The sequence below is a fragment of the Poecilia formosa genome, unplaced genomic scaffold, assembly GCF_000485575.1.
Source record: "Poecilia formosa unplaced genomic scaffold, Poecilia_formosa-5.1.2 Scaffold4, whole genome shotgun sequence".
Lineage (NCBI taxonomy): Eukaryota > Metazoa > Chordata > Actinopteri > Cyprinodontiformes > Poeciliidae > Poecilia > Poecilia formosa.
The window spans coordinates 6,246,611-6,262,404 of record NW_006799943.1 but is presented as its reverse complement, the minus strand read 5'-3'; the positions used below and the strand labels follow the sequence as shown (position 1 = coordinate 6,262,404).

The 15,794-nt window shown below is 39.9% G+C and overlaps 1 protein-coding gene across 1 annotated transcript in view; it reads right to left on the bottom strand.

The window, feature by feature from the left end:
• Positions 1–15,794, bottom strand: part of dnah9 (dynein, axonemal, heavy chain 9) — a 173,313-nt gene that overhangs the window by 66,354 nt on the left and 91,165 nt on the right. Inside the window, exons 53-59 of the mRNA XM_016676322.1 lie at positions 15,139–15,300; positions 14,638–14,871; positions 6,854–6,934; positions 6,455–6,634; positions 5,667–5,897; positions 1,928–2,122; positions 186–305 (exon numbers count right to left, since the gene is read on the bottom strand). Of these exons, the coding sequence (XP_016531808.1) occupies positions 186–305; positions 1,928–2,122; positions 5,667–5,897; positions 6,455–6,634; positions 6,854–6,934; positions 14,638–14,871; positions 15,139–15,300 (1,203 nt within the window). The remainder of the gene's footprint in view (positions 1–185; positions 306–1,927; positions 2,123–5,666; positions 5,898–6,454; positions 6,635–6,853; positions 6,935–14,637; positions 14,872–15,138; positions 15,301–15,794) is intronic.

Sequence of the window (15,794 nt, the reverse complement as noted above, 5' to 3'; positions counted from 1 at the left end):
GTTGTTAGCCTGTGTTTTTGGTGTGTTCGTTGTTAGCCTGTGTTTTTGGTGTGTTCGTTGTTAGCCTGTGTTTTTGGTGTGTTCGTTGTTAGCCTGTGTTTTTGGTGTGTTCGTTGTTAGCCTGTGTTTTTGGTGTGTTCATTGTTAGCCTGTGCTCTACGTTATCCTGCATCCGTCCTCCTCACCAGGCGGTTGGCCAGTGAAATGGTGCGAGCCGTTGATTCTGCTTCCCGTTGGCACTTCACTTTGTCCGCAGTGGCTTTCTCAAACTTTGCCGTGAGCTTGGCTAGGTTCTCATTAAGGTGCTTAAAAAAAACAAACAAACACACACACACACGCACGCACACACACACACACACACACACACACAAAGAATAGGAGAGAGAAGAAAACATATTAGGCACTTATTAATTTGTTGATGAAGTCAAGTAAAACATAAGGGCTTATAAAAGTAGCTTTGGATGTGGGGAGGGAGGAGACAAGTTGGATAAAACTTTCCTCTTTTCCTCTTTTGTTGGATTTATTGGCATATGGAAGCAATTATAACAAGGACAAACAGGATTAATCGGCGGAGAAGCACAGGTTCAGTAGATTAGCTTGAGGGTTGCTAATTCCCCTTGGCTCCGAAAGCCACTCTCTGCTCAGGCGATCTGACTGAAGGCTGAAAAATGACAGCAAGAAGTCATGCTGGATCTTATTAACAGCCGACGCGCCGCACTCCGCGGGTTCTGATGTAAGCAGCCACATCTGCCGAAGAGTCACAGGCGTCACTTTCCGCTGAGAGACTCTCCGGACCTCTGATGAGCTGAATGTCAAATACCACTGAGCAACAATTATTTACAGCTGCCTTTTCTACGGCGAGGGGGGGAGTGATGGATTTGGTTTTAGATTAATGAACAGCAAAAGCCTTTTAAAGCACTTACACCAGCTTTGTATTGATGGAAAGCTGGCGGTGTATAATTACTGGAAGAGCTTGTGTGTCAACTGTCACTCAAAGGCTGATAAAATAATTCATATCCTGACTTTCTGCCGCCGCTCACACAGCCTGTGGTTGTTTCCATTTTATCTGTGCGCCATCAGATTCTTAATATACTGCGTATCTTCGGGGTTTGATGGAGTTGTTGATCCTCGCTGATGTCTCGCAAATCAGGCAGCGTTGTCTACCTTTCACAAGTCATTATTCAACTCTCAGTCAGCCCAAAACTAAAGTTGAGAGATTTTTTTTTTAACGACTGTCACTGGATATTGACTCGTAGGAGTGATGATATGGAAAACATAAATAAAAGTATACCTTCAAGGATCACAGCAACGATTTGCAACATTAACACCAAAACTTTCTTTAAAAAAAAAAAGAGGTCTGTTTTAAGTCAGTGTTCTGAAACAGACTTTTGACTTTTTCAGAATCAAATTAAAAGAGTTGGTAGTTTATTTTTCCATTTTTAAGTTCCAAAGACGCCAAACATTTATAGTAGACATTTCTATACAAGCCAGACTTTAGAAATAGAACCAGCAAGAATCCAAGACTTGACAAACATGGAAGAAGGACACAGGAATGAAAAAGAAAAACAAAGAAGGAAAGCCAGAATTTAAGAAATGAAGAATAGGAAGGGATTGAAGTCATCAGGAATAATTGGTTGAAGAAAAGAAAAAAATGTAAGGACATAGGTAAGGACACTGAGTCAGAAGTAAGGATATGTGAAGGGAAAGATTCAATAAAGAAAAGAAATTGAAGGAAGAAGAGAAAGTCTAATAAATAAATGAAGAAAAGACAATGAAAGAGAAGGAGGTCGAACTTAAGACACAGAGGACAGAAAGAACTGAAAAAAGGGATAAAGAAAAACATGTTTCTCTAAACTCCATAGAAATTTAATCACAACGTACCGCCGTGAAAATCAACTTTATTATTCCCGACATTAATCCAACTTACGTTGATCTTCCTCTTGATGGCCGTTAGCTTCTCCTGCGCAGCAGCCAGTTCAGCGTTGGCCTTGCGTAGAGCTTGGCGTTTGGGATCCACCTCACAATAAACCTCGTAGAACTTGACAATGTTTAGAACCCAGGAACACAAACCAGCGGCTGCGTAAGACTTGGAGGCCACCAGGTCTGGCTGAAACTCTGGATCCTGGAGGGAACCGAAACGGACGAAGAACGGTTTGAAACGACGTTCCACCTTGGTCAGGATTGGTAAACATGTCATTTGTTACATAAGAATCATTTGCAGGAACCAAAGTAGGTTTCTGGGGAAAATATTCTCCTCCCGTTGTTTCCTATAGAGCAATAGAGACAAATCAAAGTGTTAACAACTGTTAACAAATCAAAGTGTTAAGTGTTATCCAACAGGACTTATTCATTAGTTTGCTGGTGGTATTTAAACCCCGTCACTTACGGTAAAAATAACTCCTTAAAGAACTTATATTGACATGCATTAATAAAATCAGTTAAACTCAATGGAAATATTAAGTACATAGAATAACTCAAACTTGGACTTTAACTTTTATTGTAATCAAGTCGAAATAAGCAATTAATCACATGAAAAAGTCAAATGAGCTTGATAATTTTCTTTCTGATTAATATTTTTTCTCCAGCTTAATTTACTGTTATTGGTTGTCATGTTTTAATTTGATTTGGATATCTAAAATATCTTCCAGCTCCAGTGTTAAGTACAAAATGAATGTTTATTGATTGTTGAGAAACCAAACTTCTATTGTTATGCCATTACTTGAAAATGGTCTCACAAAAACAATAATTAATCTTAATAATCTTCACAATAATTATTGGGATAATTTATCATCCAGTAAAATTGACAGGCTTACAGTCGAGTGGTACGAGGTAAAACATGCGCCATGTCATGGGGGTAACTGGTGTAAGAATTACAATTTGTTAGTAGAGGAACAGGTGGTCCAATGCTCTCCTCCAAACCTGAACCAGAAAAAAAAAACATTTATAATGTGCAGCACTGTTGCTTAAAGTCTGGAGTGACTTTATATGAGTTATAAAGTGTAATCACTGAGATACAATCAATTAAAGATGTTTTGCTAAAAAAAAAAGATCTTTTTATTTTCATGACCAGGATTCCTTTTCTCCATTTTGCCCAGGATGATGCATCCTATTTTAAATCCCTGATGTTACTTGGATTTTAAACCATAACCACAAAGAAGCTGTTTTTTTTCTTTTTTTTCTACAATTGGGATAATGTTTCTTTCACACTTCAAGCTGGGACTTGATGCCTTCAGGCCAATATCTAAAAGGCCCGAGGCAGCAAGGTGGGGTTGAAGTCAACCCACTGTGATTACAGCTCCAAGCCACCAAGATAGGTAGTGACTCATGTAAAAGTAAAGCCACTCTAGGCCGAGTGGTATGATGTAGGGTTGACAGAAGGCTAATGAGACAATCGGTCGCAGGTCTTGAGGCTAAAACACAACTCAGCACTTTGCCTTGTGTCATCTGATAGTTTGTTAATTCTCACCTTTAATAGACTTTGGTGAAGTATATTAATACAGAACACCGTTGGATTTCAGCCAGATGCCTCTGGTGTTGGGGGATTATAAATAAAAAAATAATGCTGGTATATTCATTAATGCATTAAAAAAAGCCCACCTCAAACAGAATAGGAGATATATGATATGCATTTTATGCAAAGTGCTTTATGTTTACCCAGCTGAACATTCGGTGCTGTTCAGGAAAGGTGTCTTAATCTGTGTAGAACATGGCGGGATCCATTGGTGATGTGTAAACAAGCAGAAGCAGCTTAAAGAAGGGATTTATTTGCATCCATTACATGCAACAGTTTAGTGAAATATCCTTATGGTGAGGACATAAGCGGGAACGTGAGGCTAAATGTCTTGTCCATGGACACTTAGCTATTTGGATAAGAAGGGACCCAACATTACAACCTTATGACATGCATACTAACCCCTGGCTGCGAAATTAATTAATGAAAAGTTATGTGTAACTTTATACATAAAGTTATATGTATAAAGATGTATTTGAATAAAAAAAAAAACTTTATTTGTGGAATCTTAGTTTTCTCTTGAGCATTAGAAGTCCCCTTATGAAATTTATTTACAGTCCAATAACTTGCTCCCCCTGCTGTGCTGTGAAGGTCATTTTTGTAATTTGCTAACTGCAAAACGAACAAATCTCTAACACACATAAAAAGGTGAAGATATCTATAGAGGTTCTTTCATAAATTTATGATGAACACAAGTACTCAGATCAAAGCTGGATGGTCAGATCACCATTAAAATATTTTTGCCTTTTAAAGATGATAGAAAAGGTGTTAGTTAGCAAAAGGAGGATTACTGGACAGCACAGAGTTAGATAACTGGAGAAATCAAAATGCCAAGACAAAGTGTAACAACTAAAAACACATAAAATATATATAGTGTATTATTTCCTTATCTCATAACTTTGTAAATTTAAGCTAGATAATTAACTTTAAATAAGAAAAAACATTGCACATCTAGCATTTTATTTTGTCGACTCATTGTCTTGTGTTTTTACTTGGTGGATATTTTGATCTGTTTTTTTCATTATTGTAACATTGACAAAATGATAAAACGTCACGCAATTACAATTTGGCCAAACACACAAACAATGTGAGGCTGGGGGATTGACTGGCAGTGTCTATTTGTGCCACAACAAATTGATGCTCGGAATATTTTTAAGCTCAACATAAAGAGCAAAAACAAAACATGTGAGCCACCCTGGAATGCTGCAACTAATCTATTACTGTGAGTGAATAGAGGCAGGGCAGATATGTGACGAGGTAAAAAGTGACATTTAAATGTTACAAGACCCGAGTTGGTAAGAATTCAGCTGGGACTTTGGAGGAAGACTGACTGGGGTGCTCATTAAGACTTTATTCGCCACATTTTGCTGCTGTCAGATTAATTGAAAGGGCGTCCCAAAGGGGCTTCAGATGTCGAGCAAATGCGGCGTATAAAATATTCAATAATCCTACAGATATCTGCCAGTAAAATTTGCTTGAATAGGTTAACATTAGCTGAAGGTAGTCACAATGGAAACTTAAGTAAAAATAAAATGAGAAACAATTAGGACACAATGTTAATATTCAGCTCAACTGATTATTTTTTTAGATAAGAAAAAAAAATCTAATGAACAATAATTAAACTTATTGAACAGAAGATATTAAAAGGTTGGGGCACCATGCCCTGTAATCCTTGGTCTGACTCTTTTTGGTTTAAATAGCATTAGCAAGACGTTTCTCGTAGCTGTAGATGTTTCCAACATTGGATTGAAGACCATTTGCCCAACTCCTCACTTTCAGCCTTGAGGTGTTTTAGAGGGTTTTTTTGCATGTAAAGCCCAGTTATAGGATGTCCAAAGTTTTCCACACAGCTATGTTGAGGTAACATCGCCAAGTGGAAAAGATGAACGTTTTTATAAGCGTTGTGAAGAAACAGAAGTGTGTGTTATCTGCTGCACTGCCATGCCTCGTGTCTGCTTCATTGAACCTCATAATCAGGGCAGCTGTTAAATTTGCAACACTTAATTTACTCCTTGATTTTCTCTGGCTGTCATTTTAATGCTTGACAGCCATAATGTGCCTCTGTCATTATAATCACGGCCTGCTAAAATTAGGATTTATTAGCAGCAGTTGGAGCAGAGTGCCTGGCGACCCACCAGCCACCAGGAAGGCTCACCTGCAGGTAAGGCCGGATGGCTTTCAGGCAGGCCTCTGGGATGTTTTCCTTGTTGAAGTTTATCAGAGAGTCCAGGAAGGAGTCCACCTTGGCCATCATCACCTTGGCTGCCTTCCAGCTGCGATCCTTCGGGACTTTGCCTCCGGGTGCCATCAGGACCATGACCGCAGCCGTGACGTTGGTCACCGCTGCCACGGGAGAACCGAACGACTTCAGCTCGGTCAGGTTGTTCTGAAGAGGAAAACGAGGAGGGGATTTTTAAAAGTTAAGAAGAAGGCGTGTGTGATTTAATTGAGTTTGAGCAACTGCGCAATCTCTCTGGTCTTCTGAGCGGAGGGGGGGAAAAAAGAAAAAAGTGGGGGTGAAAAAAGGAGGGGATTAGAGTAAAGGAAGAAGAACCTGTGCTGACTTTGAGACGACAACAGAGAATTCTAATTAAGGAATCTGGAGAGAGCTCTGAGCAGTGATTGAACTGTCTGTTCTGCTTGTTTGAACAGAGAGCACCTTTTAAACACAGAGGGTGTTTTCGAAAATCCCCCAGCCAGCTCTTAAACCTGCATGGGATGCGAGGATAAAGTAAAATGTCGACGAAACATAAAGACAACATTATTCCAGTGAAGGCCCGTCTAAACCCTGTGATTTAATAATCATTTCTCACTAGTCAAGTCCACAAAAAAGATCAAAGAACATCATCATCTTTTTTTAAATGAAACGAAAAATTAAGATACAGATAAAGAGTGATGGGACAAACCAAACATGGCGGAGAGTGAGATAAGAGAGGAACTGACTTTGTTGAGGGTGTTGAGGGCGTCCTGAGCTGCTTGCAGAGCTGGCTCAGCCTTGGCCAAGTCCTCCTCACAGTCTCTCTGCTTACCGCTGACCACTACAGCAATGGCCGCCACCTTTTGTTCTTCCTCATCAGCCACAGCCTTCTCTTTTGTGACCTTCTCTGTTTCTATCCCAACCTCCTGCGGGCAGCACAAAGAGCTTAGTCAGAGAATTAGCCGGATTTGGTAAATATAGTCAGTTTGGTATAATATAACAGAAAGGCAGGTCAAAACTGCAACTTTTATGTAAGAAATAATGAGCTTGGTAAAAAAAAAGATCTAAATCTACGAGTCCTACTGGCTAGCAAAGTAAGAAATCACCACTGAATGATTTTTAAATGGCATTCAACTTGCTCTTACTTGAATCAGCTTGTCAGTGTCTTCATTCTTCTGCTTGAGTTCCACTTCCTGAGCAGCCAGCTTGGCCTTGAGGTCATCCACCTATCAGAGGAGGAGACTCAGGAGGTCAGAGAGTGAGAAACGAGACTAATGGCTCAAGGTGTGGGCAATCCTTTGAGTTTTTACTAACTGTATGCGCTTCCTTTTCATCTTACAGACCTGAAAACTGGCTCAGAGTTTATCCGTTTAGCTGGGTTTCTTTCCTAGATCAGAAAACTACAGGAGGCTATACTGCCTGCAAGTCAATGACTCGATTCAATCTGCTGGAGTTTTTTTAAGGGATCACCAACTTCAGGCCTCGAGAGTGACTGAACTACATATTTTAGATAGATCCCTGCCCCAACACAGCTGAAACAAATGATTGAATTACCTCTTCGGGATGCTGTGAAATCTGGCGGAGGCCTGGTAACAAGACATTCATTTGATTCAGGTGTGTTGGAGCAGGGATGCATCTAAAACCTGCAGGATAGTAGCTTCAAGTACCGGAAACTTAAAGAATTTAGCCCTTTTTAATAACATAGAGAATTTGACGCTATTCTTTGGTAATGAGGATCAATTGGATTGTAAATAGTTGACTTGGATTCTCTCTGTATGACTAAATGCTTGTCCATGTGTAGCCTTGATATAATATTAGTGATCATTTTCCCTTACGGGTGACTAGGAAAAAACATTTTTCCAATGTCTGTTTGAAAAGGGCTCCAATATTAGCAACAGTTTCTACACTACACGCCTTTTTATGGATATTCCACACAAACGTAGCTCTCTGGTGTGGTGCATTGCTCAGAGAGAAGATAAGGTCTCTGGCTGTTTAGGCTGAACTGTTGTAGAAAATTGAGGCATTGGTCACAAAAGATTTAAATGTCGTCATGGCACATTGGAAATGGCCTGTGCCTTTAGCTTTAGCGATACAAATCATGGTTGGTTTTGATCACTTTTTTTCTTTTAATAAATCACTGTTTGAAAACTACCTTCTATAGTTAATCTACAGAGCTGTGAGAAAAATCTGAGTAGAGAGCAGGGCTTGTAGATGCAGAAGGGGAAAAAAACATATTGCGTACTTATGCATGAAGTACAGACATGGGGGAAAACAAAAAACGAGCATGGGGTTCATATTAGTGTCTTTGTCAAAAAGGCACAGTGAATACCTTGTCAGGTAAAATATCAGCACTAAATATAAGGGTTGTAATCCACAAAACGTAGCAACAAACTATTTTTGTTATTGTGGAAATCCTCTTGTAACTCATCGTAGCAAATGATTCTGTTATCTCATTTAAAGACTCACATGCTTTAGAGGGACTGATGGTTTATTGTCGGTGATTGTATCATCACTGGGTCGTGTGGAGAATACAACTGCTGACAAAGCTCAGCAACCATTTAACTGAAATCTAAACATCTCCTTAGTCGTTCAAAGCCATGGATATGACTCTGTGACTGGGAAAGCCTAACAAATAAGCCCCACAAAGTGCCCTAAACCTTTTGATGATAAGACGTTGTGCCGTGCTGCATTGTGCCATGTGACCTTTAATCCATTATGTAGAGAAAATCTTTCCCTGTCCACGCAGATAAAGCCACAGAAAAGATGAATGGCATGGATTTCTGGGGAGGGGGAGTAAAAAAAAAATAAAAAAAAAAAGCTTCAGGATCAAGAGCTGCTATCGGCACACATGTACACAAATACACACACTCACTAACAGAGACCAAGGACGGTCATAAAGAGAAATTAAAGCTGTTACAAATTCCCTATAACTCCCAAACAAATGGGCCTCGGCATCGCTGTCCGACTCCATCAAAACCGTTGCACGGGGGAAATAAAAACAAACTGTTTTTCCAGCTTGTCTTTCAGCTAATTAACCAACTGGAAATAAGGCCGGGGGGAAGACAGCCGTTTCGGCTCGCTACAGTTCCATGCAAAAAAGAATTGGTTGAATATGAGACCATCACCAAGTGAGCCATCAACATGATGAATAGGTAGTGGGGGAGAAAGGAAGGAGGTGGATAGGGGAAACAGGGACACACTAATTGGTGGAGGACATGGGTGATATTCAGTACACCTGAGCCGTTTCTCTGTTTATCTGCTGCAGATGGAAATCCAAGCAGAGGAAAACAAAAACAAAACAAAACAAAAAGTCTCTCTGCTCCCGACTGTCTTTATGAGACAACCCACACTCAGTCCCTGTTGCTGTAAATGTAAATTGGAACAACTGTTTCTTAGGGCAAGATATTTGATACCACGGCAACAGACTGTACGAATTCATCCATGCATGAGATAGCTTATGGGCAGAGTTGGAGATTTCACCGAGTGGCTCACATTGTATCTATAGCTTCATTCATGAAACAAAGAAACATCTGGCTGCTTCCTGTTTCTGACCCGTTAGGGTAAAGCTTTACCGTCTGTAAAGACCCACCAGGACTGCCGTTTCTGCAACTCTTTGTTTGAGGTGCTACACATCCCTCTATATTGAGAAAAATAATACCATTAGAAAAGATATTACTTCCTTTGTTTTCACAACAGAAACCACAATATCACACAAACGTCTGCAGGGGAGCTTACGAAGCTCACGGAAATTATATTTTCATTATAAGAGTCAGATTAGTTGGATCAAATATACATATGGGCTTATTAAAAAACAAAAAGTTGTTGAAAAAAGTCTGTTTTCACACATATATGAACCCAAGTCGCATCTAATTCCTAATCTTTAGAGTTTAACAGTTGTTATCCCAACACCCCGTTAAGGTAAAACAGCCTCTGCTCTACAAAGCCCTTAGAGAAGCTTTGTTCTCTGTTCTGTCAGGTTAAGGTCAGGTTTCTGTCCAGGCAAATCAAGTTCTGAAAGTCTAAGCTCACTTCTTTTATGTCTTTATAGAGTTTGATTTGTTCACTGGTAGATAGTCATGATGGAACTGGGAGGGACCATCTCAAAATGTTTCGGAAAATTGGTATAATGAAATTGAAATGCTTTGCTGGGCTGAAGTATTAAGAGTTCTGCTCTCATAAATTGATGCAAGTGCTGGAAACAGCCACAAACCGTAGTTACCCGACCCAACTTTGTACTTAGAAAGATTTAATTAAACTGCTTTCAGTGACCAATATTCAATTTGTACCAAACAGATACAGCTCTGTTTGAACACATGCAGAACATTTGGTGGTGGTGTGCCTTTGAGGTCTTTAAATTGGTGTGTATGTGACCTCTGACCCAGGTAAATGTGCCATGGGAAACCCTACCAAGCAATGACAGGATGGAGTGTGATGTGAACAAAGTGTCATAAAAGTAATGTAGAAGGTCAGGAACGTCACTCAGGTAGACTTGGTTTTGGAAGTCAGAAGTGTGCCAAAAATATATCCTACATACCATTAAACCACCACCAAAACCACTAATGATTCATGTTTCCTTGTTGATTAAACCAAACTGACCCTGCAGTCTGAATGTCACAGTTGGATTTAAGATCCACTTGAACGCTCAATGTTGTTGCAACCTGTTACTGTCCAATTTTGGTGAGACTTTCGTAAATTGTAGACAGACAAAAGCCAATCTTCAAGGTTCATTCAAGGTTCAACCTGAGAGTTTACATACCTTGGTTGAAATTAGTATTTGTTCTTTTATTATTTTGCACCAGTCTACCCAATCTCCTCTAACTTCCACATCGACAAGGCATTTCTGTTCCCAAAGTATATATTTGACTTGACATGATTTTGCATGAACATTTCAGCTGATTTCAGTTCATGAAATTATAAAGCCCGTTTGTCTGGGATCAACAGTGTCACGTAACAGTCACTAAATTCCCTTTCTTCACTTTTCCGATGCTCCCTTTGAACTTCATCAAGGCTTTTTTTTAAGCAATAGGAAGCCGCAAAGGGATTGATGGATTTGTTGTTTCTGTTGTTTCTGTTAGCAAGCAACTAAACAGGCATAATAAAGTGGCTGGTGAGTATATGAATGCAAGCAGTTTTGTAAATGTAGCCATATTAATTGCTAGCATATGTGGTTAGAAAGGTGGAACAAAAAAGTTGCCTGATGTAGCGTAGAATAGAGCATTATTTTTACCTTCCAACATTTAACACCATTTCATAGGCTATACAGATTAACATGAGGTGGTTTATATTAGGGTGTGTGAAATGATGAGCTCTTAATCTGAATGGGATTTAATACAATCTGAAGTCCTTGCGAAGGGTTAACAATCGTGGTAATACCTTTTCTTCCTTATTAAATTTCTTGCAACTCACTTTGATGACTTATAACACTCCATCTTTTATAGCCGTTTGTGGTAAGACTACCAAATCCAAACATAAATCAAAATTAAAGCAGCCGAGGGCAGGACAGTATCTGCACAAAGAGGAGGAAAAAATAAATAAACTAATGTTTTCCCAAGGGAGCTCATGACTCATAAACAGCTACAGGATCGTTCACAGTGCCCTACACACACTCACACACACACACACACACATATAGAGGGCTTGCTTTAACCCTCTTGGTCTTTGTTTACCATGACCAAGGCAGCCCCTGGTGATCAACAGATCCTCTTGTGCAGAATGTTAAACAACAATACTTCAAATAGGCCAGGCATTGGTGTGGATGCACTAACAGACACGGGCTGCATTAATGGTGGCCTGCTGCTGTAAAGGGTGCGCTCTCTAATTAAAATAGCTCCCCAGTTAGCATAATAATCCCTATATATATAATGTATATGTGGTAGCTGAGTTCCACAGTAAATGGGAGATGGGGGGAAACAGAAAACAGGACACTCTGGTTTTCAGCACCGACGTCACTTATGCGCAATGGGTGTTTATGCATGTGTGATTTTGTGCGGGTGGGAATGTGTGGGCCTGTTTATGCAAAGCAGCAGAGATGCATGTTATGCCAAAGTGAAACTGTGTTTGTGTAGTTGGTTCTGCATTAACTCACAGAGGATAGCGGGCCCACTATAATTAGGACTGCTTCACACTCAGACTTTGCATTCCATTATTCATATAGTCCTCTTCTGGCAAACAGCAGAGATGGTAAACATTAGAACAAATGGATCCAGGTGTGGATATTAAAGATGGAAACATTACCTTATGCAAATCATAATTTCATACAACTAATCTTGCTCTCTTCATTGCAAACAGCTTTGCAAATCTATGTGCCGTCAAGTCATACGCAAATGTAAGATGGAAAATGTTATGCCTTCGTTAAGTATTTACACCCCTTGATTGTTTTTTATATATATATTTAGTCAAATTGTGACCACACATCTAAATTAATTTTCTCAGGCTTTGACGTGACCCTAAATATCACATGATAGCTGTTAAAGATCATACGTAGTTCTTGATTTGTTTTGCAAATATAAATCTGAAAGGTGTGACAAGTATTTCCATCCAGCTCTCTTTTCACTTAAACCCCAAAATGAAATTTAATCAACTGAGTCATCTTCACAAGGCACATAAAAGGCTCTGGTAACTCTGGAGGAGTGGCAGCGACCCACAGCTCGGGTGGGAGACAAACCTAACACTGCACGTCTCCAGATGTGGACGGCTTTGTCAGGGCAGCACAACACACTTTTCAGATTTTTATTTGAAAGCAAACAATATATTATCTTTCAGTCACTTCACAATTTGTTTTTGTTTGTTTATCACAAACCAAATCCCAAAATAACAACATTAAATTTGGGTTCTAACAAGAACAAATGTGTAAAATACCAGGAGGTCCAAATGCTTTTGTAAGGTATTATTTGTCTTTTTAATAATTTAGTATTGGGATTTATTTGAAGGTTTTACTGGTTGATTGTATTGGGTTTAAAAAATAAACAAGATTAATTGGGCATTTATATGGGAAATGTAGTAGAAAATACAAGTTAAAGGGTCTTTATGATTCCACTATCAATTTAACTGATGACATGGTGGGATTAGTCCTCAAAATGTAGCTGTTCAGTTATTGACATGTGAGTGAATAAAGGCAACTATATAGTCAAGAGATGAAATAAATACATTATGTGACTAATTGTTAATTTGGATAGGTGTAATTCTTCTTCAAATGCCAGCATCTGTAATAGTATGGAGGTCCATTAGTGCAGGGGCTGCACCGTGGCGCAGTTGGTAGAGCTGTTGCCTTGCAGCAAGAAGGTTCTGGGTTCAATTCCTGGTCTTTCTGCATGGAGTTTGCATGTTCTCCCTGTGCATGTGTGGGTTTTCTCCAGGTACTCTGGTTTCCTCCCACAGTCCAAAAACATGTCAGGTTAATTGGTCTCTCCAAATTGTCCCTAGGTGTGAGTGTGTGTGCATGGCAGTCTGTGTTGCCCTGCGACAGACTGGCGAACGTTAGCTGGAGATAGGCACCAGCACCCCTCCCGACCCCACTGAGGGACAAGGGTGTAAAGAAAATGGATGGATGGTCCATTAGTGCCTTCTTCTGGAAAACATACCAGACAACTTTTAATGATCTTCCTGCAACAAAACAGCCATAACAAGTTTTACTGGCAAGTGATAGACAATATTTTACCAGTTTACTCAGAAGAAACAGCGTAACCAGGAATATGAATGATTTTTGACAGCTGCTATTCTGTTTAAAGTTTAATCATTATTAAAGCTTCTATATGGTTGTCATACTCCCGTCTTGTGTATGAGTGCCTTTTAGAGCACTCACGTACAGCTTGCAGCTCGTTTTAATCCCAAATTATAATTTAGGGACAAGGTTGTTGTCACAAACTTGTAGAATATTTCACATCTCTGTACGATTAAAAAATTAAATGAATAAGTAACTATTGTGTGGTCCTGTATTTATTTGTATTGTTCAAATTGTTTTTAGATGTTTCTTAAGAAATGTTATCTTAATATGTGACATCAGTTCCCCTACAAAAGGATTTTAGAGCCGTTGTAGTTATGCGGCACAAATCGGAAAGTGTTTCTATTGCCTTCAGCTCTGCAATGCATTCAGGCATCACTGTATCCCACACTGATGAATGAAAAGTGCACTCTTAATCCTCTTTATTCCTGACACCAGGGTTGTAGGATGGATTGGGGGTGGAGCGTTTGGTGAGAGTGTGGAGGTTGCAGCAATGCAGTGGGTATTTTAAAACAACATTGCAACAGAGATTTTCAACTTGCTTTGGTGTGTCATGAAAACAAAAATTATTTCCTTGAATGGTTTTAATATTGATTAAGAAAAAAAAAAAACATTTTAAAGGTAATTTTGAAAAATAAACCAAAAATGTTTGTGTTTGTGTTAAATGCTTGAATTGCTAATTAGTTAGGCTGGTTGAACAAATCCATTACCATATCCCTCTGACTTTCAACTGGAACACAGAAACATCGTCAGAAACTAATTATGCTACTTAGGAATGCTCCATAATTAGCATTAATACAGACTAAATATTAGCAATGGCACTTTGTATCACTTAATGAGAAGCATGGGCTTCCACTTGTATCACCAAAAAAAGTCAGGACAATACAAATTAATTGAAACACGTCTAACTTTGATGAGACATTTCAAGCTCTTCTAATACCACAGCATCTTGTTCTGCCTCCTGCTGGTTAAAGTCTGTATTAAAGATGTGAGGACCTTCAGTCATTATTCTGACTGACTCTAAGAAGACTGACTGTCACTTCTTACCACTTCTAATGCTACACTGTAGGCATGCCAGCCCCTTCCAGGTATAGCATTTCTCCACCAATCACTTGTCTGCACGTGTATCAATTAAAATTCTCTAAGTAATTAAATGTCTAGTTGCAGGGATGAATTTTTCAACAGAGGTTCCATTAAAGATGCAAATACCTGAGCAGATGTGCTGCTGAGCTTCTGCAAGCCGTTTTCCAGCCTCTCCATCTTGGCGGTGAGATCTTTGCTCTTCTGGCCCAGCAGACTGCGATACAGCTTGATCTGCTCCAGGAAAGACTTAGGCGTGGTGTAGTTGTAGCGCCGCTCATTAGCCAGGTACTCCTTGGATGTTTGATTGACGCTGGTGTGGACGTAAGCCATGAACCTGCTCACCGATTCCTTCACCTGGGGCTGCGTGATTTAAAAGTCAGCGGTTATTTCACACTGGAAGCAGGGGGGGGACCGTGCAGATTGCAGCGAGGGCCTGCACTTCCTCAGGCTGAGGCGTGGAATTTAATTTTGTGGCCTTCGGTCTGCATTTGAAAATAACATCGCATTTGTTGCGTCACGGTGGCTGACACTCTAAATTACATTTTCAGAGGGAGAACTTTCTTTTTTTTTTGTGGGTGACTTCCTTCCTGTGTGTACTGCGTATATTTAACCGGGAGTTTCTCTCACTTCGATGTTCTCCACCTCCTGCAGGAACCTGAAGCTGACCGACTCCAGCGCCTCCCGTGGCCACTCATGGAACCAGTCGATCGCCGTGCAGTTGACCACGGCCGGGAACTTCCTGCTCCGATCCCTCAGTTTACTGCCGACCGGAGAGAAGCACAGGGCCACCTGGAAGTGACGGCAGCAGACATCACAGGTTGAACTCCGACACACAAATAGATTACAGTCACTGAGTTATTTAGGTGGGATACATGTAGATTCACAGAAGACTTACAGAAGAAAGGCGCGCTCAGACTAATAACGCCTTCACGGTCAAGAGGGGTGATGGAGAACTGTGAATTAATTATCTGCTTCTCCATCATTAGGCAAATAAAGCTTCCATCAAGTATGTGGATTAAAGGGGTGTGCAGAGCTGTGGGATATGTCAGACTGATTTTCACTGCTGGAGACTAACAGCTGGCTTGTTGAGACACTCAGCCAGATGCTCGACAAATTCAAACTGAAGAAACAAACAAGCAGAAGGCACACCCAGAGACACTGCTGATGGTAATCACTCAGCTCAGAGGAAGAGGAGAGAAAAAAAAAGCAGTGAATGTGGAGTTTAATTCAAGGCTTTTCTATAACATCTTAAACAAGAGTTCATCTGTAGTCTTTGTATTATC